General features: G+C 39.8%; 1 protein-coding gene across 12 annotated transcripts in view; it reads right to left on the minus strand.

Annotated features, from left to right (window-relative positions):
* The window catches only part of PPP2R5E (protein phosphatase 2 regulatory subunit B'epsilon), a 179,306-nt gene that overhangs the window by 6,200 nt on the left and 155,891 nt on the right, over positions 1-17,215 (minus strand). For 6 of the 12 annotated variants that reach the window (XM_036309433.1, XM_036309423.1, XM_036309384.1 and 3 more), the window contains 8 exons: positions 16,129-16,259; positions 15,926-15,985; positions 14,821-14,929; positions 13,083-13,136; positions 12,935-12,985; positions 10,436-10,555; positions 5,889-6,016; positions 3,631-3,732 (listed from right to left, as the gene is read on the minus strand). In XM_036309433.1, the coding sequence (XP_036165326.1) occupies positions 3,631-3,732; positions 5,889-6,016; positions 10,436-10,555; positions 12,935-12,985; positions 13,083-13,136; positions 14,821-14,929; positions 15,926-15,985; positions 16,129-16,259 (755 nt within the window). Of the gene's footprint in view, positions 1-3,630; positions 3,733-5,888; positions 6,017-10,435; positions 10,556-12,934; positions 12,986-13,082; positions 13,137-14,815; positions 14,930-15,925; positions 15,986-16,128; positions 16,260-17,215 lie in introns of those variants that run through there. The other 6 variants (XM_036309479.1, XM_036309465.1, XM_036309394.1 and 3 more) reach the window with 5 other exon arrangements.

Consider the following 17,215-nt stretch of genomic DNA (forward strand, 5'->3'; position numbering starts at 1 on the left):
TTATCATTTCATAATTAATATTTTGTTATTTTAAGCTTTTGTTTACTATAATTAATTTCAGCTATCTCAAACATAATCTGCACAATATAAATTTCAGTGGGCATAATTTTCAAACAACTACCTGTAGGGTAATTTCAGTGGACATAATTTTCAAACAATTACCTGTAGGGTAATTTTGACCCTGAAAATTTATATTTACATGACAAGATTAGATAATTCTTCGATCATTATGAATTCCAGATTCTTAACTGTAAAAGTAAGCTGTTTGGTAAATTATCTCTTTTGGTTTCTCAGTACAGTTTAAGAATAATATTAAGTCTAAATAAATGTTATCAGGGAATATGGATTTGAGTACATTTAAATCAATTCTGTAGATCCTGCTGGTTTCAAAGAATATGACCTTTAATTTGGAGGAAGAGGGAGAAGAAATTGGTAGGCAAGGCCTTAGGATCTTTATTCAACTAAAAAAACAGTTTAAACGTACGTAAGGTTCATACTGCCCTAATTCAGTTTAAATTAAGAACCGACATCATAAAAATACTCATCATCTTATTCCTGAAGAGTTTCTTTGATCAAAGCTTTATGGCATTCAGTGCCATCTGTCCTGTGGGGCTTTTCTTTCAGGGGAACTTTGTGCTGATCTATCATAAATCTTTTCAGACAACTTTATCTTCAAAAGTTCTAAATATTGCTGATATAGTCAGTGTCACCCCCATTCGTTCCCACTTTTCTCTCTACCTATAGGAGTGAGTTTAAAACTTAACCATGTTGTCAAGCTAGGATACTGTCAAATTCTCTCCCAATTTCAATTTTACGTAGCACTAATGTTGGCATGTGTATCTAACAGTGTTACTTATTTCACACACGATTTCAGACTTGCAATCCTTACAATTTTATCTGAACTGAAACAATTACTGGTGTCTTGCCATCCAGAAGTGAAATCCTTCATTCAGTTCTCTGAAAGTACCAAATAAATCTCTTTATTCTCTTTTCCTATTCTATATCTATGGAGAAACCAATGTTTCCATCTATTCTGTTTAACTTTCTACTGTTCTTTGAACAAAATATTACCCTTGCTTAAAATTAATCCTTCTCTCAATAAGAAAGCCCATTTGCTATAAGTCACTTTAATATATCAGATTATCAGAATCAACTTCACAGTGTCTATTTCTGATACCCTTGGTTAATTCTTATCTTTTTAAAGAGTTTGTCTAGTTTAAATAATAAATGATCAGTAAACAGTTTATTACTGAAGTTCAATAAATATGAATTTACTTCAATCAATTTCAATATCTATACATATAAAACCCTAAGTGACCGACCGTTCAACCGTTTGCTATGATGTACACTGACCACCAAGGGGCAGACACTCAATACACAGGCATGGAAACATGGAACAGACTGATGAATCTCAAAGGGAAGGGGGGAGGGTGGGAAGAGATTAACCAAAGATCTTATATGCATACTAGAGGCTTGGTGCACGGATTTGTGCACCGGTGGGTTCCCTCACCCTGGCCTGTGCCCTCTGGCAATCCGGGACCCCTCGGGGGATGTCAGAGAGCCGGTTTTGGCCGGATCCTCGCAGGCCAGGCCAAGGGACCCTACTGGTTGCACGAATCCATGCACTGGGCCTCTAGTTTTAGAAATGAAGTCTTTAATACTGTTAATTGGATTCTACAGATTTAATCCTTATTCAACTGGGATAATAAGCTATTAGTTGCTTAAAAAGGAATATTATGTACAATATACCTTTTAGTGGTATATCACAGCATGAATGTGTACTTTACTTCCTTTATTTAAATAATTATTTAAATTAGACAAACTTTTAAAAAAGATAAGAATTAACCATGGGCATTTTAAGTTGGGGACAAGAAAAGTTATTATAAATTCAGTGATTTGCAAAAACTGTAAATATAATAAAAGTTCTTTAAATTGCAAGTATGACCCAACATATCCCATACTTAATATTTATTCCAATATTTTATTAAAAATCTCAACCTCTTCTGTCTACAATTAAACACTTGCCATATTCCATAATTAAGTTGCTTTTCAATATATCATAGTATAATTGTTTTTAAAAGAGTGTAATGGTCCTTTGTCTCCTGCCATCAAACCTTTCCCCTCATTGCTCTCTTTATCAATAAATGCAAGTAACACATTCAAAATCAGGCAAAGCAAAGAAGCAAGGGAACCACAGAGAGCTTTGCTCAGGAGATTCCACAAGGTCCTGGGTCTGAACACTCACACACACACACACACACACACCTCTGGGATCCTCTAGGTTCACAGTTTTATAATATATAAAGTGGCACTTGCTTCTGTATGATCAGAGCCAAAAAAACAAAGGTCCCACTACTAACAAACTCTCTAGACTTTCCTCAATGTCTCCAAGTACATTGATGCCATGGTCTGAACATTTGTGCCCCCAGCCCCAATTCATATGCTGAAATCCTAATCCCCAAAGATAATGATATTAGTAGGTGGGGCCCCTTTGGGAGGTGATCAGGTCAAGAGGATGGTCCCCTCATAATGGGATTACTGCTCTTGTGAGTGATACCACAGAAATCCCTTGACACCTCCCCCCCTTCCTCCAAGTGAGGACACAATGAGGAGGTGCCAGCTATGAACCAGAAACAGGGCCCTCATCCAGCCATGCTGGCGCGATGCTTTCGGACTTCCAGCCTCCAGGACTGTGAGCAATTAATTCCTGTTGTTTACAAGCTGCCCATAAAACACCCATATGTGGTATTTTGTTATTGCAGCCCGAATGGACTAAGACATCATCTTTTGGAAAGTTGGACATATTGAACAAGAAATAACAAAACTGAAGAATCACATAAATGAAATTAAGAAAGGCTTTATTCAGCCATAGCATTTATTATAAAGAGTTCGCCTCTTCTTTGCCCCCTTTTGGTCTTAAGCATTTCAGTATTTATAAAACACCAGACTCTTCACCTCCCTATCCTTTTCACTGTAATGAATTTGTTGGGGGTCTAGAATAGAAAATACTGAAACCGGTTTGGCTCAGTGGATAGAGCGTCGGCCTGCGGACTGAAAGGTCCCAGGCTCGATTCCGGTCAAGGGCATGTACCTTGGTTGCGGGCACATCCTCAGTAGGAGATGTGCAGGAGGCAGCTGATTGATGTTTCTCTCTCATCGATGTTTTTAACTCTCTATCTCTCTCCCTTCCTCTCTGTAGAATAGAAAATAAATTCTGAGCCAAAGAACTAAACAAAATGGTGCCTCGTCCCTCCTGCTGCTGGAGTGAAGTACAAGATCAGCCCAATTGTCGTTCAAGTAAGTTCAGGACAGGAGCAGATCCAGCTGGCAAACTACCTGATGGTTCCCTTATGCAGACCTGAATGCCAGCTCTGTGCCAAGCTCTTAACCCTGAGGTAGAAGAGAAACACTACAGAAGGGAAGGAGGAAAGCAGCCTTTTTCAAAACAACACTTTGCTGCCCAGGGGCTCCACTAAAAAAGACACAAATAATGAGCATGCAGAAATGAAGAGTTAAATAACTAAAATTGTATGGCTTAGGATTTCAGTGCAATTAAGCCACATCAGCAAAGAGCAAGGAACGAACTCAATAGCTTTGGGCACAGCTGACAAAAAAGCTTTAAAAAGTTACCGCTGGCGATCTGACTTGTATGTGGCTGTCAGCTCGTCAAACATGGTGCTGTTCATTTCCATAAACGCCTTCAACACGTTGTAGACTAACGCCACAATGGCCCTGGGAAGCAGAGAAGAGGGACTTATTAGTTAGTTGTACATAATGGGATGGAGAAAGAGAGAAAGCACAAACCTTGAATGAGCTCCACATATTGCACACTATCTCCATCCCTTTTAGTTGGAACAACTAGAAATGACATACAGTTCATTTCCAAATCAAGAGTTACTGTCTTTACTGTTCAAGGCAAGACACCTTCCTGAGGGGTTGGCAGGATTAAAAAAAGAAAAATCTAATTCTGCCCTTCTAATTATTGGTAACCAGAATAGACTTGCCTGTGGGCAACTGTTAACTTCATTTAATAAAAAAAGCAAGCATAAAAATAAAGCAACTCCACCTTAAAAAGGAGCACCTGTGGTAGCACTAACCTTAGAGGCCTAAATTTGCATAGAATTTTATTTTTATCATTAGCATGTATATTATCATACAGAATTCATCAAAATCAAAAGCTAGAAATATGTAATTTATATCATTCATATCCATAGATACGATATTAAACTCCTATAAGTTGGGCAGTTTAATATGAGTTAGTTTCTATTTGTGATTTGCATCGGTCCACTCAGACCAACTTGATCCCTTTGCTGATCCAATATATTGCCGGTAAGGTAGCAGGCAAGCTGGTGATGGCTGCGATGAGCTGTGGAACAGCATACGGCTAAACAGCCAAAACGGTGGTCCATACTCAGCAAGGAAGAATAAGCTCTTGGGCAACACGAAGACTGTCCCTTGATGGGCCTGACAGCTTCAGACCAGATCTAAATAGCACTGCCCTTTGCAAAACTATACAACAGTGCTTCCCTTTTGCAATATGCTCCAATACCTCTGAAAAGGGCACTGGCAAAAGTTAGGCCAGGTGTTAAGTAAACCATGGGCTTGATGTTTCCAAAACGTTTATAAGAAGCTGTGTTGCTTCTTCCCTGTGCCCATTAGTAAAAGGAAAATGTATACTCCCTTCTGCTGAAACGAATGACCTCCCCAAATGCTCCGGGCAGTGATGGAGAAGGGCCCAAAACAGTATCCTGAGCAGTTACACACTCTTGCTGAAACCACTCTCTAGGCTAGATTCTCAAGAGACTATCTGCATAAGGAGACTTCATTGTTTACCAGCTCCTTATTTTTACCAGTTTTGTTAATAAAATTTCGTGAATTTGAAAAATGTATTATTATTTTACAGTTGTATGCAAAACTTTTAAAGCCAAACTAATTACTAATATACTGAATTCTACCTGCTGATTTTTAATGCCACCTTAACTTTTCTTTCTATTCCCCAGAGAAATATGTAACGCCATTCAAATACAGAATGCTCTAACTTTCACAGGCCTAGAGGTTAAAGTTCTCTTTGAAGACTGTAAACTTTTCTTCCCTCAGAACATATATAATAAGTTGTTTTTTTTAAAAATGGATCTTGCTAAAATGCCAATCAATTCAGATCACATCACTTTACAACTCTTTAGTGTTTCCTTATCATTCACGTGGTGAAGGCTCATGTGGGCCCCACTCCCCTTTCTAACCTCGTCTTCCAGCAACCTCCCCAACCTCCTGTGCTTCAACCTTCCCAAACTCTCAGGTCTCGGACTTTTTACATTTTTATTCCTTTTTATATGACAGATGGACCCACACTCTGAAAGGGCTTCCCCATCCCATTCACCTGCCAAATTCCTTTAAGATTCAATTGGCGCCTCACCACTCCACCGATGTCCTCAAACCCTTCCTCTCCCTCCAGAGCATCCCCATATCTGTTCCATTCATAGACGGGCCAGAAGCCCTCAAGTGAACTATGTTAACAGAACACACTTATAATACTGCTTCATAAAAGTATCTGTTTACTTGTGGGCCTTGCCAACCAGTCAGTGAAGTTGTTAAAGGTAGGGACTTTATCTTTTCACATATTCCTCTTTAGCAACAAGCACAGCATCTGGCACATAGCAAGCACTCATGACATTTTATTAAGCAAAAGAGAAAAAGGGAGGGAGGGAGAGAAGACCAAAGGAAGAGAGCAAGGGAGGGAAAGAGAAAGAAAGGGAAGGAAGGAAGGGAAGAAGGAAGGAAGGAAGGAAGGAAGGAAGGAAGGAAGGAAGGAAGGAAGGAAGGAAGGAAGGAAGGAAGGAAGGGGAGGCAGGGAGGGGTGGGGAGAGGGAGGGAGGGAACGGAAAACCTACGGATTCCAATGTTCTTTTGAAATCCTATACAGACTGGAAAACATGATGGGAAGGATGACATTAGAGTTTTCTTCTATCAAACTCATGATGTATTCATTATTCCAATAATAGAGCGCCCTTTCTGCCACCTTTGAGAAAAGAAAAAGAAAATGTTAAGAGAGAGAAAAAGACAAAGATAAAATTAAAAATCTCCAAACAAAAGTATTTTAAGACTATTTTTATATCATTCAACCAAATGTAAAATTAAATATTTATCACGCTCTACATTTTTGTGGGTTTAAAATCTTTCAGAAAGTTCCAAAGTGGTTCATCAATTTGGAGAAGGAAAAGAAGTTTCCTTACCTATTTCTATTCTCCTTTCATACTGCTCATTTCATCTAATTCCACCTTTTTCCTGCATAGCTCCCAAGCTCCGGACACCTCTATTCCCTATGCCACACAGTTTCCACCATTCCTTTAACCCCTTTCCTGACTCACCTCTTTCACCCACACAGCACACGGCTGACACTGTCAATAGCTGCAGAGAAAACCCAGCTGCCCATCCCTGCAGAGCAGTCCCCTCTGCTAAGCACCTCCTGTGGCAGGTGCTGTGCCTGCACTGCAGGGAGAATGTGCCATCGTCCCCACCACCTACAAAGTAGCTACTGTTGTGCCCACTGGATGAAGGAGGACACTGAGGTTCAGAGAGACTAGTAACCTAGCCAACATCACGTGACTAGCAAATGGTAAAAGCTAAGACTCGAGTCTAGTGCCTGGACTCTTTCCAGACTTCATTTCTGTCACCCTTGCTTTGGACTAAATAAGCCAGGAGAAAGTCGCTCCGTTTCTGGACTCGGGGACACTAGATGTATATAAGACTGCCTGCTATCTCAGATCCCTTTTCTCTGACCACCTCACTACCAACTGACTCTAAGAATTCAACAGAACACCTCCAAAAATAATCTAAAATATCTAAAAAGTCATCTATAATAGGAATCAGTATAAACCCAATTCTCAAAAAAAATTCTAAAATCCCTAAAAAGGGTAGTTATATGAGAAAAGAGGGGCTTCTTTCATTCCATCAGATTAAGAAATTATGTTTTCATTTAAAAATTAAAATTTAAACTAATTTTAATTTTATATGAATATATGCATAACCCATGGACACAGATAATAGTGCAGTAAAGCCCTGGGGAGGGCAGAAGGGGGTGGAGGGGGGGAAAGGGAACATCTGTAATACTTTCAACAATAAGGATAAATTAAGTGAAAACTATAAAAGAATAAAAAATAAATTTAATTTTAAAGTAATTTTAATTTAATTTAATAAAATGGTACAAGATGCATCAACCAATACACTCTTGAGAAATTAGAACCTTTCTATTTACATTATTCAATTTGGTTCAAAAAAAAAAAGGAATGGGACTTGTGAGGCACTAGACCCTGAGAGTACAAAGAAACAATCATTACTGAATGTTTACCATATGCCAGGCACTATGCAAAGCGTTTCACATACATATTATTCAATCCTCACCACCGACACACTGAGTAGGTAGCATTATTTCTATTTTGCCAATGAGGAAACTGAGGCTCAAGGTCACATGGCTGGCAAGGGGAAGACTCCAAAGTCCCTGCTCTTAAACGCTTTTCTCTGTCATCCCTATGGTGCTCAGACACCGGTGGGGAAAGGAGGAATCGACCTACGAGCCTATCCATGTAAACTGTGGTAAGTGTCACATCAGACACAGAAATAAAGTGCTGGAGGGAAGGGCAGACAGAACACCCTGATGACGTGGGGGAGAGGAGCAGTGGCAGGATGATGACACAGGGGGTGGCATCTCAGCTGGGCTTTGGAGGATGAAAGGAGGAAAGGCCATTCCAGGTCGAGGGAAATACAGGAAGGGAGGCAGAGACCCCAACATGGACAGAGTGTCTAAACACCACGAAGCACACAGTGTGTCTGAGGCAGTATGTCTGAGGCACTGGATAAATGTTTGCTGGATGAACCAATGGACACAACGAATGAATAAAGAACCTCTTTACTTCTTTTGTTTTCAGTTCTTTTGTTGTATCGAATAATTTAAAATTCTTTTTTCTTTCTGCTATAGACCGAACTGTGTCATTTCCCCACTCCCCGCCAATTCCTAGGTTGAAGCCCTACCCCCATGAGTTGAGGTCATGAGGGTAAGGTCCTAACTGAACAGGCTTTGTGGCCTTATAAGAGAGATACTGCCTCTCTTTCCACATGCACTCACCACGGAAAGGCCATGTGAGGACAAGGGACAAGGTGGTCACCTGCAAGACAGAAAGGAAGCCCTCACAGAAGCAGGTCTTGCTGGCTCTCTAGTCCCAGACTTCCAGCCTACAGAACTGAGAAATGAGCTTCTGTTGTTCATACAGTCTGGTATGGAAACTGCTGCAATCTAAATATTTGTGTCACCTCAAAACTCATGTGTTGAGATCCTAACCCTGAAAGATGACGGTACTAGTAGGTGGGGTCTTTGGAAGGTACTTAAGTCATAAGAGTGGAGCCTTCATGAATGGGGGTCAGTGCCTTTCAAAACAGCCCCTCTGCCATGTGAAGACACAAGAAGAAGCCTGTGGCCCATGAAAGAGCCCTTACCTAACCATGTTGGCACCCTGATGTCAGACTTCCAGCCTCCATATAACTGTGAGTGATAATTTCTGTTTTTCATAAGCCACCCAGTCTGTGGCATTTTGTTAGAGTAGTCAGCCCCAGCTGACTAAGACACTTTGTCTCCTTTCTGAGCTTCTGAGAATCACTTACTCCTTCCTGATGATACTCATTTTAAAAGATTCCAGCTCCTTGCCCTTGCCTGTGTGGTGTGGCTCAATTGGTTGGGTATCATCCTGTGCACCAGGAAGTTGCCAGTTCGATTCCTGGTCAAGGGCAGATACCAGGGATTGTAGGCTTGATCCCCAGTGGGGGCATGTAGGAGGCAGCTAATCTATGTTGCACTCTCATATTGATGTTTTACTTTCTCTCTCCCTCTCCCTTCCTCTCTCTCTAAAAATCAATAAGCTATTCTTAAAAAAAATTAAAAGGCTCCTGCCTGGCCATTGTGGCTCAGTGGTTGAACATCAACCTATGAACCAGAAGGTCACAGTTCGATTCCCAATCAGGACAATGCCTGGGTTGTGGGCTCAATCCCTAGTAGAGAGCATGCAGGAAGCATTAATCAATGACTCTCTGTCTCATCATTAATGTTTCTATCTTTCTTCCTCTCCCTTCCTCTCTGAAATCAATAAAAATATTTTTAAAAGGTTCCTGCTCCTTGCCCTAATTACACCAAACATCCTCATGAAAACAGTAAATAAGGTAAACAATCCAGATGTTTGAGCCGCAGCCATGTGTAATATGCAAAACATCTATAGTATCCTGAATTTCTCCTATCTAGATGTGTGTTACATCATCCAATGTAATGGTTCATATAATGGTTTCTAAGTGTGTGTGTGTGTGGAGGGAGGGGACACGGAGGGGGGGGGAGGGGGCGCGTTATACAATCACAAGATTGTCACGAGATCACTGACTTGACACACTGAGATGTCTTTAGACAACAGCGGTGTCTCTAACTGTGCAGGATAATGCAGAGCAGGGGAAAGTCCCTCAAGTCCACTGTTAGCCAACTACAATCTGAACAATCTCTTCAAATCAGCAGGCAGTATATCAAGAGTCAATTCTCTACTCTGTAATTCAGACCTCTGGTGAGATATCGAAGGATAAAGCCTAATGTGTATTCACCCCAGATCACCCTCTTCCCTCTTGTGTGGGTTCCTCATCACTGCAGCAAGGGCCCGATAGAGAAAATTGCCCAGGTTCACCTGCACTGTATTCTCCCCAAGTGGCCACAAGGAGGCAGAGTGGTGCCACAGGAACGTTCAGACAAGCAGCTATACCTATTGATTTCACTGCATATTAACTTGGGACCTTAAGCAAATCATTCTCTGAGTCTCGTTTTTATTTTTTTTTCATCTAGAAAATGGGGGATGGAGGAGGGAAGGGAGCCTCATAAGATAATTTGAAGTTTAGAAATAATGTACACAAAGCAGCTAGTATAGAGTAAAATATTAGTGTTCTTTTTTTCTTAAGCTTTATTTAGCATTCTCTCTTATACTCTATAGCAAGCATGTCAAATTCAAAGGCTAACATGGGCCAAATTAACGAGGCAAACGGCCCATGGGCGACGAGTTTGACATGCTTGCTCTATAGGAAGCCTACCAGTCTACCTCTTATTCAGCTACTTTACTCTAGACAAATTATTCTGCCACTTTGAGCTTTAGCATTCACGTCTGTAAAAATCACAATGCCCTCCCTGCAGGGTGGTCAGAAGAATTAAAGTTACTAAGCAGAAAGCATCATCACAGTGACTGGCGTGTAGTGCTCAAGATAAAGGTGCTTATTGTTAAAATTATTGTTATTATGTGAGAAAATAGCAAATAAGTAACAACAGGTAGCTGGTGTCCATTATATTAATTCAATACAAATAAAATTTTACCAAAATAATACATGCTGCATAGGCTACTCTGCCTCATGCCCTCCTGGTACTAACCTGAAAATGGGGGCTAGATACACACTTGGCAATTTGTTTAAACAAAGGTTCTTGAATTTTAACAAATTGTGAAGGTTCAATCACATCCAATATTTCTTCCAGCTCCCCAAGAAACATAACCTGTAAGTAACACACAAAACACAAAATGTCAGGCATTTCATTAAAAAATCCATAGGAACGGTGAGGATTAATGAGAGCACTGTTTTAAGAAAAATTTATACATAAAACCAAACATATGAACACAGGTATTATGCTAGATGTTCATTTCACAAAGAATTCACCAGAGGGTGCTTGTTGAGAGCAAGTTCCCTTGACCTTGAAAACACAATTCTATTTACTTTGGAAAAAATACATGTTACATCTATTACACAGAACAACTGCTCTTAGACAAAGGGATCCTGCAATACAGGACTGTCCTGTGCTCTCTCTCTACTGCTATCAATCCAGCTATCTCTTCCCTCACCCACATGTTTTAAACAACAGGGGAGTGGCCGTCCTGAATGCATGCACAAAAGTCCACAATGGCACATGCAGATACTTCCCAAATATGTCCAGCTCTGACCTATGGTAGGTGTTCCTCTAGGACAGGGGTGGGGAACCTTTTTTCTGCCAAAGGCCATTTGGATATTTATAGCATCATTCTCAGGCCATACAAAATCATCAACTTAAAATTAGCCTGCTTTATTTGGTCAAACATTTAATTAACTCACCCCTAATGTCTTTGCAGGGCCAGACCAAATGATTTCACAGGCCTCATATGGCCCACGGGCCAGACCCGATCCCCACCCCTGCCCTAGGATATGCTGTTAACAGAACACATAGGATCGGAAAGATACAAATGAGCAGGTTCACCCCCAAGCAGGTAGCCTTTAAAGCCTTTCTACCCAATCTCCACTTACACATACGCACATGCACATCATTGTTCACTACTGAGCACAGTGAATCTCGTGGCCTCAGCACCATGTGCCTCAAGAAACTGCTTTTAGATCACAAAATGGAGCCAAATCAATAGTATAGTCAGTTGTTTTAAATATAATGGAAAACCGACAGAGAAACAAAAACAAGTTACCTATCTAGGCATAAAAAATAATTACCTTAGAAAAATTAAGTATGCAATTAAAATATGAAAAATGACAATGCCTTCTTCATATCTTAAGATACATCTGAGTAGCAATGCATACTTTTAATTTTACCTAACAGGTGGTAAGAAATTAGATGATTTTTTTGAAGCTGTATAGGGTTTTGGAGAATTGAAACTGATTTGAAAAGGAGGGTGTTTCCATTAAAAGCAAAATTTGTAGACTCTTGCCATTTGTCAAGATACAAATTCTGACCTAGCCAGTTTGGCTCAGTGGATAGAGCGTCAGCACACTGAAGGGTCCCAGGTTCCATTCCAGTCAAGGGCACATGCTCGGATTGCGGGTTCAATTCCCAGTAGGGGGTGGGCAGGAGGCAACCAATCAATGATTCTCTTTCATCACTGATGTTTCTATCTCTCTCTCCCTCTCCCTTCCTCTCTGAATTCAATTTAAAAAAAAACCAAACACATAAATTCTCCCCAAATTTTTCCAAAGTGTAAAACTAACAAACAGCTGATCTTTTCTGGGCCATTTTCACATCGTTTCTAACTTTTTCAGGAAAGTGGATGCAGATCTGGCACCCAGCTAGGCTCACTTCCAAGTTAAGAGACACTCCCCCACAACAACCTTGCATGGCTTTTTTTTTTAAAGTACAAATCATTGTAGGTCAGAGGTGTCCAGGCCACTTGTAAACAGCTAAACTACAGGTCTGTAACATATTTTATGACTGTGCATAGGAAGATTCCATCTACACTATGTCTTAAAGTGGGTATTTGGGCAGTTTGCTCTAGCACCAGTGATGGCGAACATTTTGAGCTCGGCGTGTCAGCATTTTGAAAAACCCTAACTTAACTCTGGTGCTGTGTCACATATAGAAATTTTTTGATATTTGCAACCATAGTAAAACAAAGACTTATATTTTTGATATTTATTTTATATATTTAGATGCCATTTAACAAAGAAAAATCAACCAAAAAAATGAGTTCGCGTGTCACCTCTGACACGCGTGTCATAGGTTCACCATCACTGCTCTAGCACCTATCCACAGTGACAGCAAAACCTCCACACTATGAAGGTGGTCACTAGGAAGGTGACATGGAGAGGCCCAGACAGTTGGACACATATCTGGGACCTGGCTCAGGCTTCCGCAGTACTGTGATTAAAGTCCAGGGTTCAGGAATCAGGAAGGAGAAGGCAGGTTCTGGCCTAACCACCTATAGTTAGTGTACTCGGCCAGGCTCCTTAACTTCTCGAGGCATCAATTTCATAACCAGTAAAATGAGAACATTGGTAGTCCTGCCTTACAGAGCTACAATGACGGTTAAGTGAAAGAATTCATTTTATACATGCTTATTAGCTTGTGCCTGGCACTCAGCCAATTATTTAGTACGCTATTAACACACTGACATTAAGCACTTACCTCTTTCTGACTACATGTTTTGGGCCAAAATTTCATTAACCCCCTAATAACCTAAAATGGAAAGGAAAAAAACAAATGACACTTAATTTTTCATATGCACTCCATGAAAAGGGGTCTATAATTCAAAATTATGGAAAAAAGTACTTACTGGTTCTGTGAGTGAAGGATCTTTCTCCAGAAATTGTACTATGCAATATGCCAGCTGGAGAAATAAAAATGAAGGACAAAATTAGGAACTCTATATAGTAAGTTTTCAAAAGACGTATTATTAAAACTTCCTAAAATGTTTCCAGATTCTGGTTTTAGTAACTTCACATCCAATTTATTTTCAAAATAAAAAATATATAAAAAGCTACTTTTCAAATCAAAGAGTAGCACTAATAAGGCTCCAGGAGAATTTTTTTAAAAACAGAAGGCTGGGATAGCCCTGGCTGGGGTGGCTCAGTTGGTTGGAGCATTGTCCAGTACACAGTAAGGTTGTCAGTTTGATTCCCAGTCAAGGTATATAACTAGGTTGCGGGGATGAAGCAAGTGATTGATGTATCTCTCTCACACGGATGTTTCTTTCTCTCTCTCTCTCCCTCTCTCTCATCCTCTCCCTCTCCCTCTCCCTCTCTAGGATCAATATTTTTTAAAGCCTAACATTAACAAAAGAAAAAGAATATTGGGACATGAAGTAGCTAGCTAATGAAAAGCAGAGGTGAAATATCACATTCAATATATTGTGAAAGCATCTCATCTACATATAGTTTGAACTACATCTCATGGGCTTTCTTTCTGTCTGTGCTAACCTCAACAGTACTGCGTTTTACTGTGGTTCCAGAAGAGCATTCTATGAGATGTAGGCTCTTTCTAAAAACCTTGCTGGCTGCCTGAAATGGCACATGCAAACTAAAGCAGTTTCAGGAAGACACAGAAGGCTCTACCTGCCAGTTGGACCCTGGAGAAATATGAGTTTTACATCTGATACTAACTCATCTAAGCAAGAATTCTTTTATTAGATGATCACACAATGTGATACCCTGCTTCAAAAACTAGAGGCAAGATTTATGAAAAGGCTGGTAAGGATTCTTGGACAAGAAACCCACTCTTGGGAAACAACTTTTCGAGGGTGTTCTAAATTAGAAGCATATGGACTAATTTTCCTCGAAACACAGAACTTCACATTTAAAGAGGAACACTGCTCAGAAAAATGTGTTACATTTTTATGCAAACTCAAAACATTCCCACTGGAGGGACTGGGGAGTCACAGGTTTGAAATACTAAAATTAAAATGCCACTAGATCATTTCTCTCCCCCCTAGTGACATGCTTACCATGCAAGACAATGTTAGCATGGGAATTAGAGTGGGAATAGACCAGGGTACACTTTTTAAAGTAATGGAGGCTAAAAATAAAAAATATGTGAAAATATTGATTTGTTTAGTGTGAGTATTTATTTGTGTGTAGAAAGTTAAAAAGATATGGTGAGTGAACTAGAAGAAGGAGCAAAAGGCAACTTAACAGACTATTGCAAAATAAGGCTGAGACAAAATGTTCAAAAACTTTAAAAAATGATTACGCATGTCTAAAGATCTAAATCTGAAAAGCCCACACACATATATTACTATACACAACATGTTCAATATATAATTTTGTGAACTGGGCAAGTCATCTAAATTCTCTGAAAAATGAGATGACTAAATAAATACTCCTTTCACTTGAAAAATATTCCCATGAGTCTCCCATGCATTGAAAACACACGCACACACATTTTTATTTTCTTTGGCGGGTATTTTAAACTTAAAAATGTCTTTGTTACAACAAAATAAGCACATATCAATATCAAAGAAACACTGGATTTGCAAACTTTACTTTGCTTCCAAAAGTAGTTGTACAAAATTCTACCTGGGCATGGAAGAGTGATAAGCTCCTGACGGTGTGTAAAGGGATCAACACTTTCACCAGAAACTGTTTGTGTTCTGCCTTAAGAGGTAAAGCAAAGCCATTGATAATACTAGGAAGAAGGAAAGAGACGTGAATTAGCAATGCTACCTCCACAAGCTAAACTAAGACAAACTGTTCTTGTGAGATTGGGTTAAATCTTAATCAGTTTATGACTGGTCCAGAGCAACCCAAAAACCATCCCAGGGGCAGTCAAGATTTCTTAGTTACTTCAAAGAATACATTTGAGTAGGCAGGAAATTCAAGAGAAGAAAATTGGCTTCTGATCTCCCAGCACAGGCTCCTGTGCTCTGAAACCTGGTTGGATGGTCCCCAAATCTTTTGTATCAACAACTCTTTATTCTTCCTCCCTCTTTTCCTTCCCTAAATAACTGCCTGCCTTGCTCACTTATGACCTTTTCCATTTCTAGACAACATTTCTTCCTGTCCCTGATATCTCTGCTCAGACCAAGAATACCCTAGAGCCCAGCCCAGGAAGTTACAGAGAAAACCATGTGACTCCACCTTCTTTTTCTCCTCATATTAGGAGGAGAGACTAAGTAATCACATTGTCCAGTTACATTAGTCTCCCTTGTGTGTAGAAAGCTACACAACAGCTGTCTCTTTCCAATTCGTTCCACTGCACCAGGAAACAGCTGCTCAAGAACTACACCTGGGTCCATGGGTCCCTGGAACATGGCAATCTTCCCGATTTATTATAAACTTGCTTTCAAAAGATCTGGCAAAGGGCAGGTAGTCTAGAAACTAACAAGAATAAGATGTTTTGTGGTAACTGGTCTGACTGCAATCAGATGTACTGTCTGCGTAATGGGAAATAAATGCTAGCTCTTTCAGTCGTCCCAGCAGAATTGGCAATGCCTAAATGTGGAACAAGAGGAACAGGAAACCGCATTTTGGAGAGTCAGTTGGGAAGCATGCTAAAGCACAAATGAGAGTATCAGATGTACATACAGCAATAGATCTAGGTCAGCATTTCCCTGCGCCACCTGAACCTAATTCACAGAACGATATTCACCTGAGATTAGCAATTGGCTAAAAATGTGCTTACCTTCCTAATATTTCCAGAAGTTCAGCTACACCATTGAAGTGTTCTGTTTCATAAACAAACCTTTAAGAAAGAGAAAGAGCAAGAGGGAGAAAGAGAGAGAGAGAAATAAAGTCAGTACACTACATTCAAATATTTGAGGTTTACTTAATACTTCTATAAAACCACCAACTTTGCTTCTCCTTCTCCCCCCTCCCTCCACTTACCTTAGAAAAATATTGTTAATCTGTTTTCGGATAAATGCTCTAAGACCAAGAAACTTGCCATAAATTCTGTGTAAGACTGTTTTTAAGTAGTCCCGTTCCCGGGGGTCTTCGCTGTCAAATAGCTCCAAAAGCTGTTGTAAACGAAAGAGGGTGCTGTCAAAAGCGGTTTCAGGAAAGAATTTAGGAATTCTGCCACTCATTATTTAAAATCCTTTCCTTCCTTCCTCAAAAATTTATTGAGTACCTATTATGTGCCAGGCACAGTGCTAGCCTTTCAGAATACAGTGATAAATAAGTCAGACAAGGGAGGGGGCTTATATTCTAGTGAAAAGACACACAATAACAATAACCATAACAATAATAATATGTAACACATATACAGTACTTAGTATGATCATCGGGCAATTTTCTAAGCAACCTACTTACATTACTGCCTCCGAGGTAGTTTTATCCCCATTTTACAGAGGAGGAATTTGGGAAGAGTGATGTTAAGTAAACTTGCCCATGGTCTCAAAGCTAATAAATGCTGGGCTAGGATTTGAACTCAAGCAGCCAAGGCCCTAGAGTCCATTATCTCAACAACTTCACTACTGTGACATCAGGTACCCACTGAGCTTATGTTCCAGACATACAGTTAAGATAAGCCTTCAGCTCTACCAGAGCATACAAGTAAATGAAGCAACCTAAACCGAAGCAAACATCAACAAGTCCCTAATGATGCAGATAGTGTTTCTTTCAAGATCTTGGTTCTTGTTACATGGATAAACAAATAAATATCATTGTAAATATTCATTGAGGTGAACATTCACATTTCTTTATGTATGTTATACATGAATAACATTGAAGTTCCCAATCATTTGTAAAGTCAGTAACATATGTCAACACAAAAACATGTACATGAATGTTCACAGCACTATTATCCATAATAGCCAAAAAGTAGGAAGAATCCAAATGGCAATCATCTGATGCATGGATAAGCAAAATATGCTACAATGAAAATATTATTTGGCCATAAAAAGGAATGAAGTACTGATATATGTTACTACACGAATAAACCTTTCAAACATCATACAAAGTGAAAGAAGCC

The sequence above is a fragment of the Myotis myotis genome, unplaced genomic scaffold (genome assembly GCF_014108235.1).
Source record: "Myotis myotis isolate mMyoMyo1 unplaced genomic scaffold, mMyoMyo1.p scaffold_m19_p_1, whole genome shotgun sequence".
NCBI lineage: Eukaryota > Metazoa > Chordata > Mammalia > Chiroptera > Vespertilionidae > Myotis > Myotis myotis.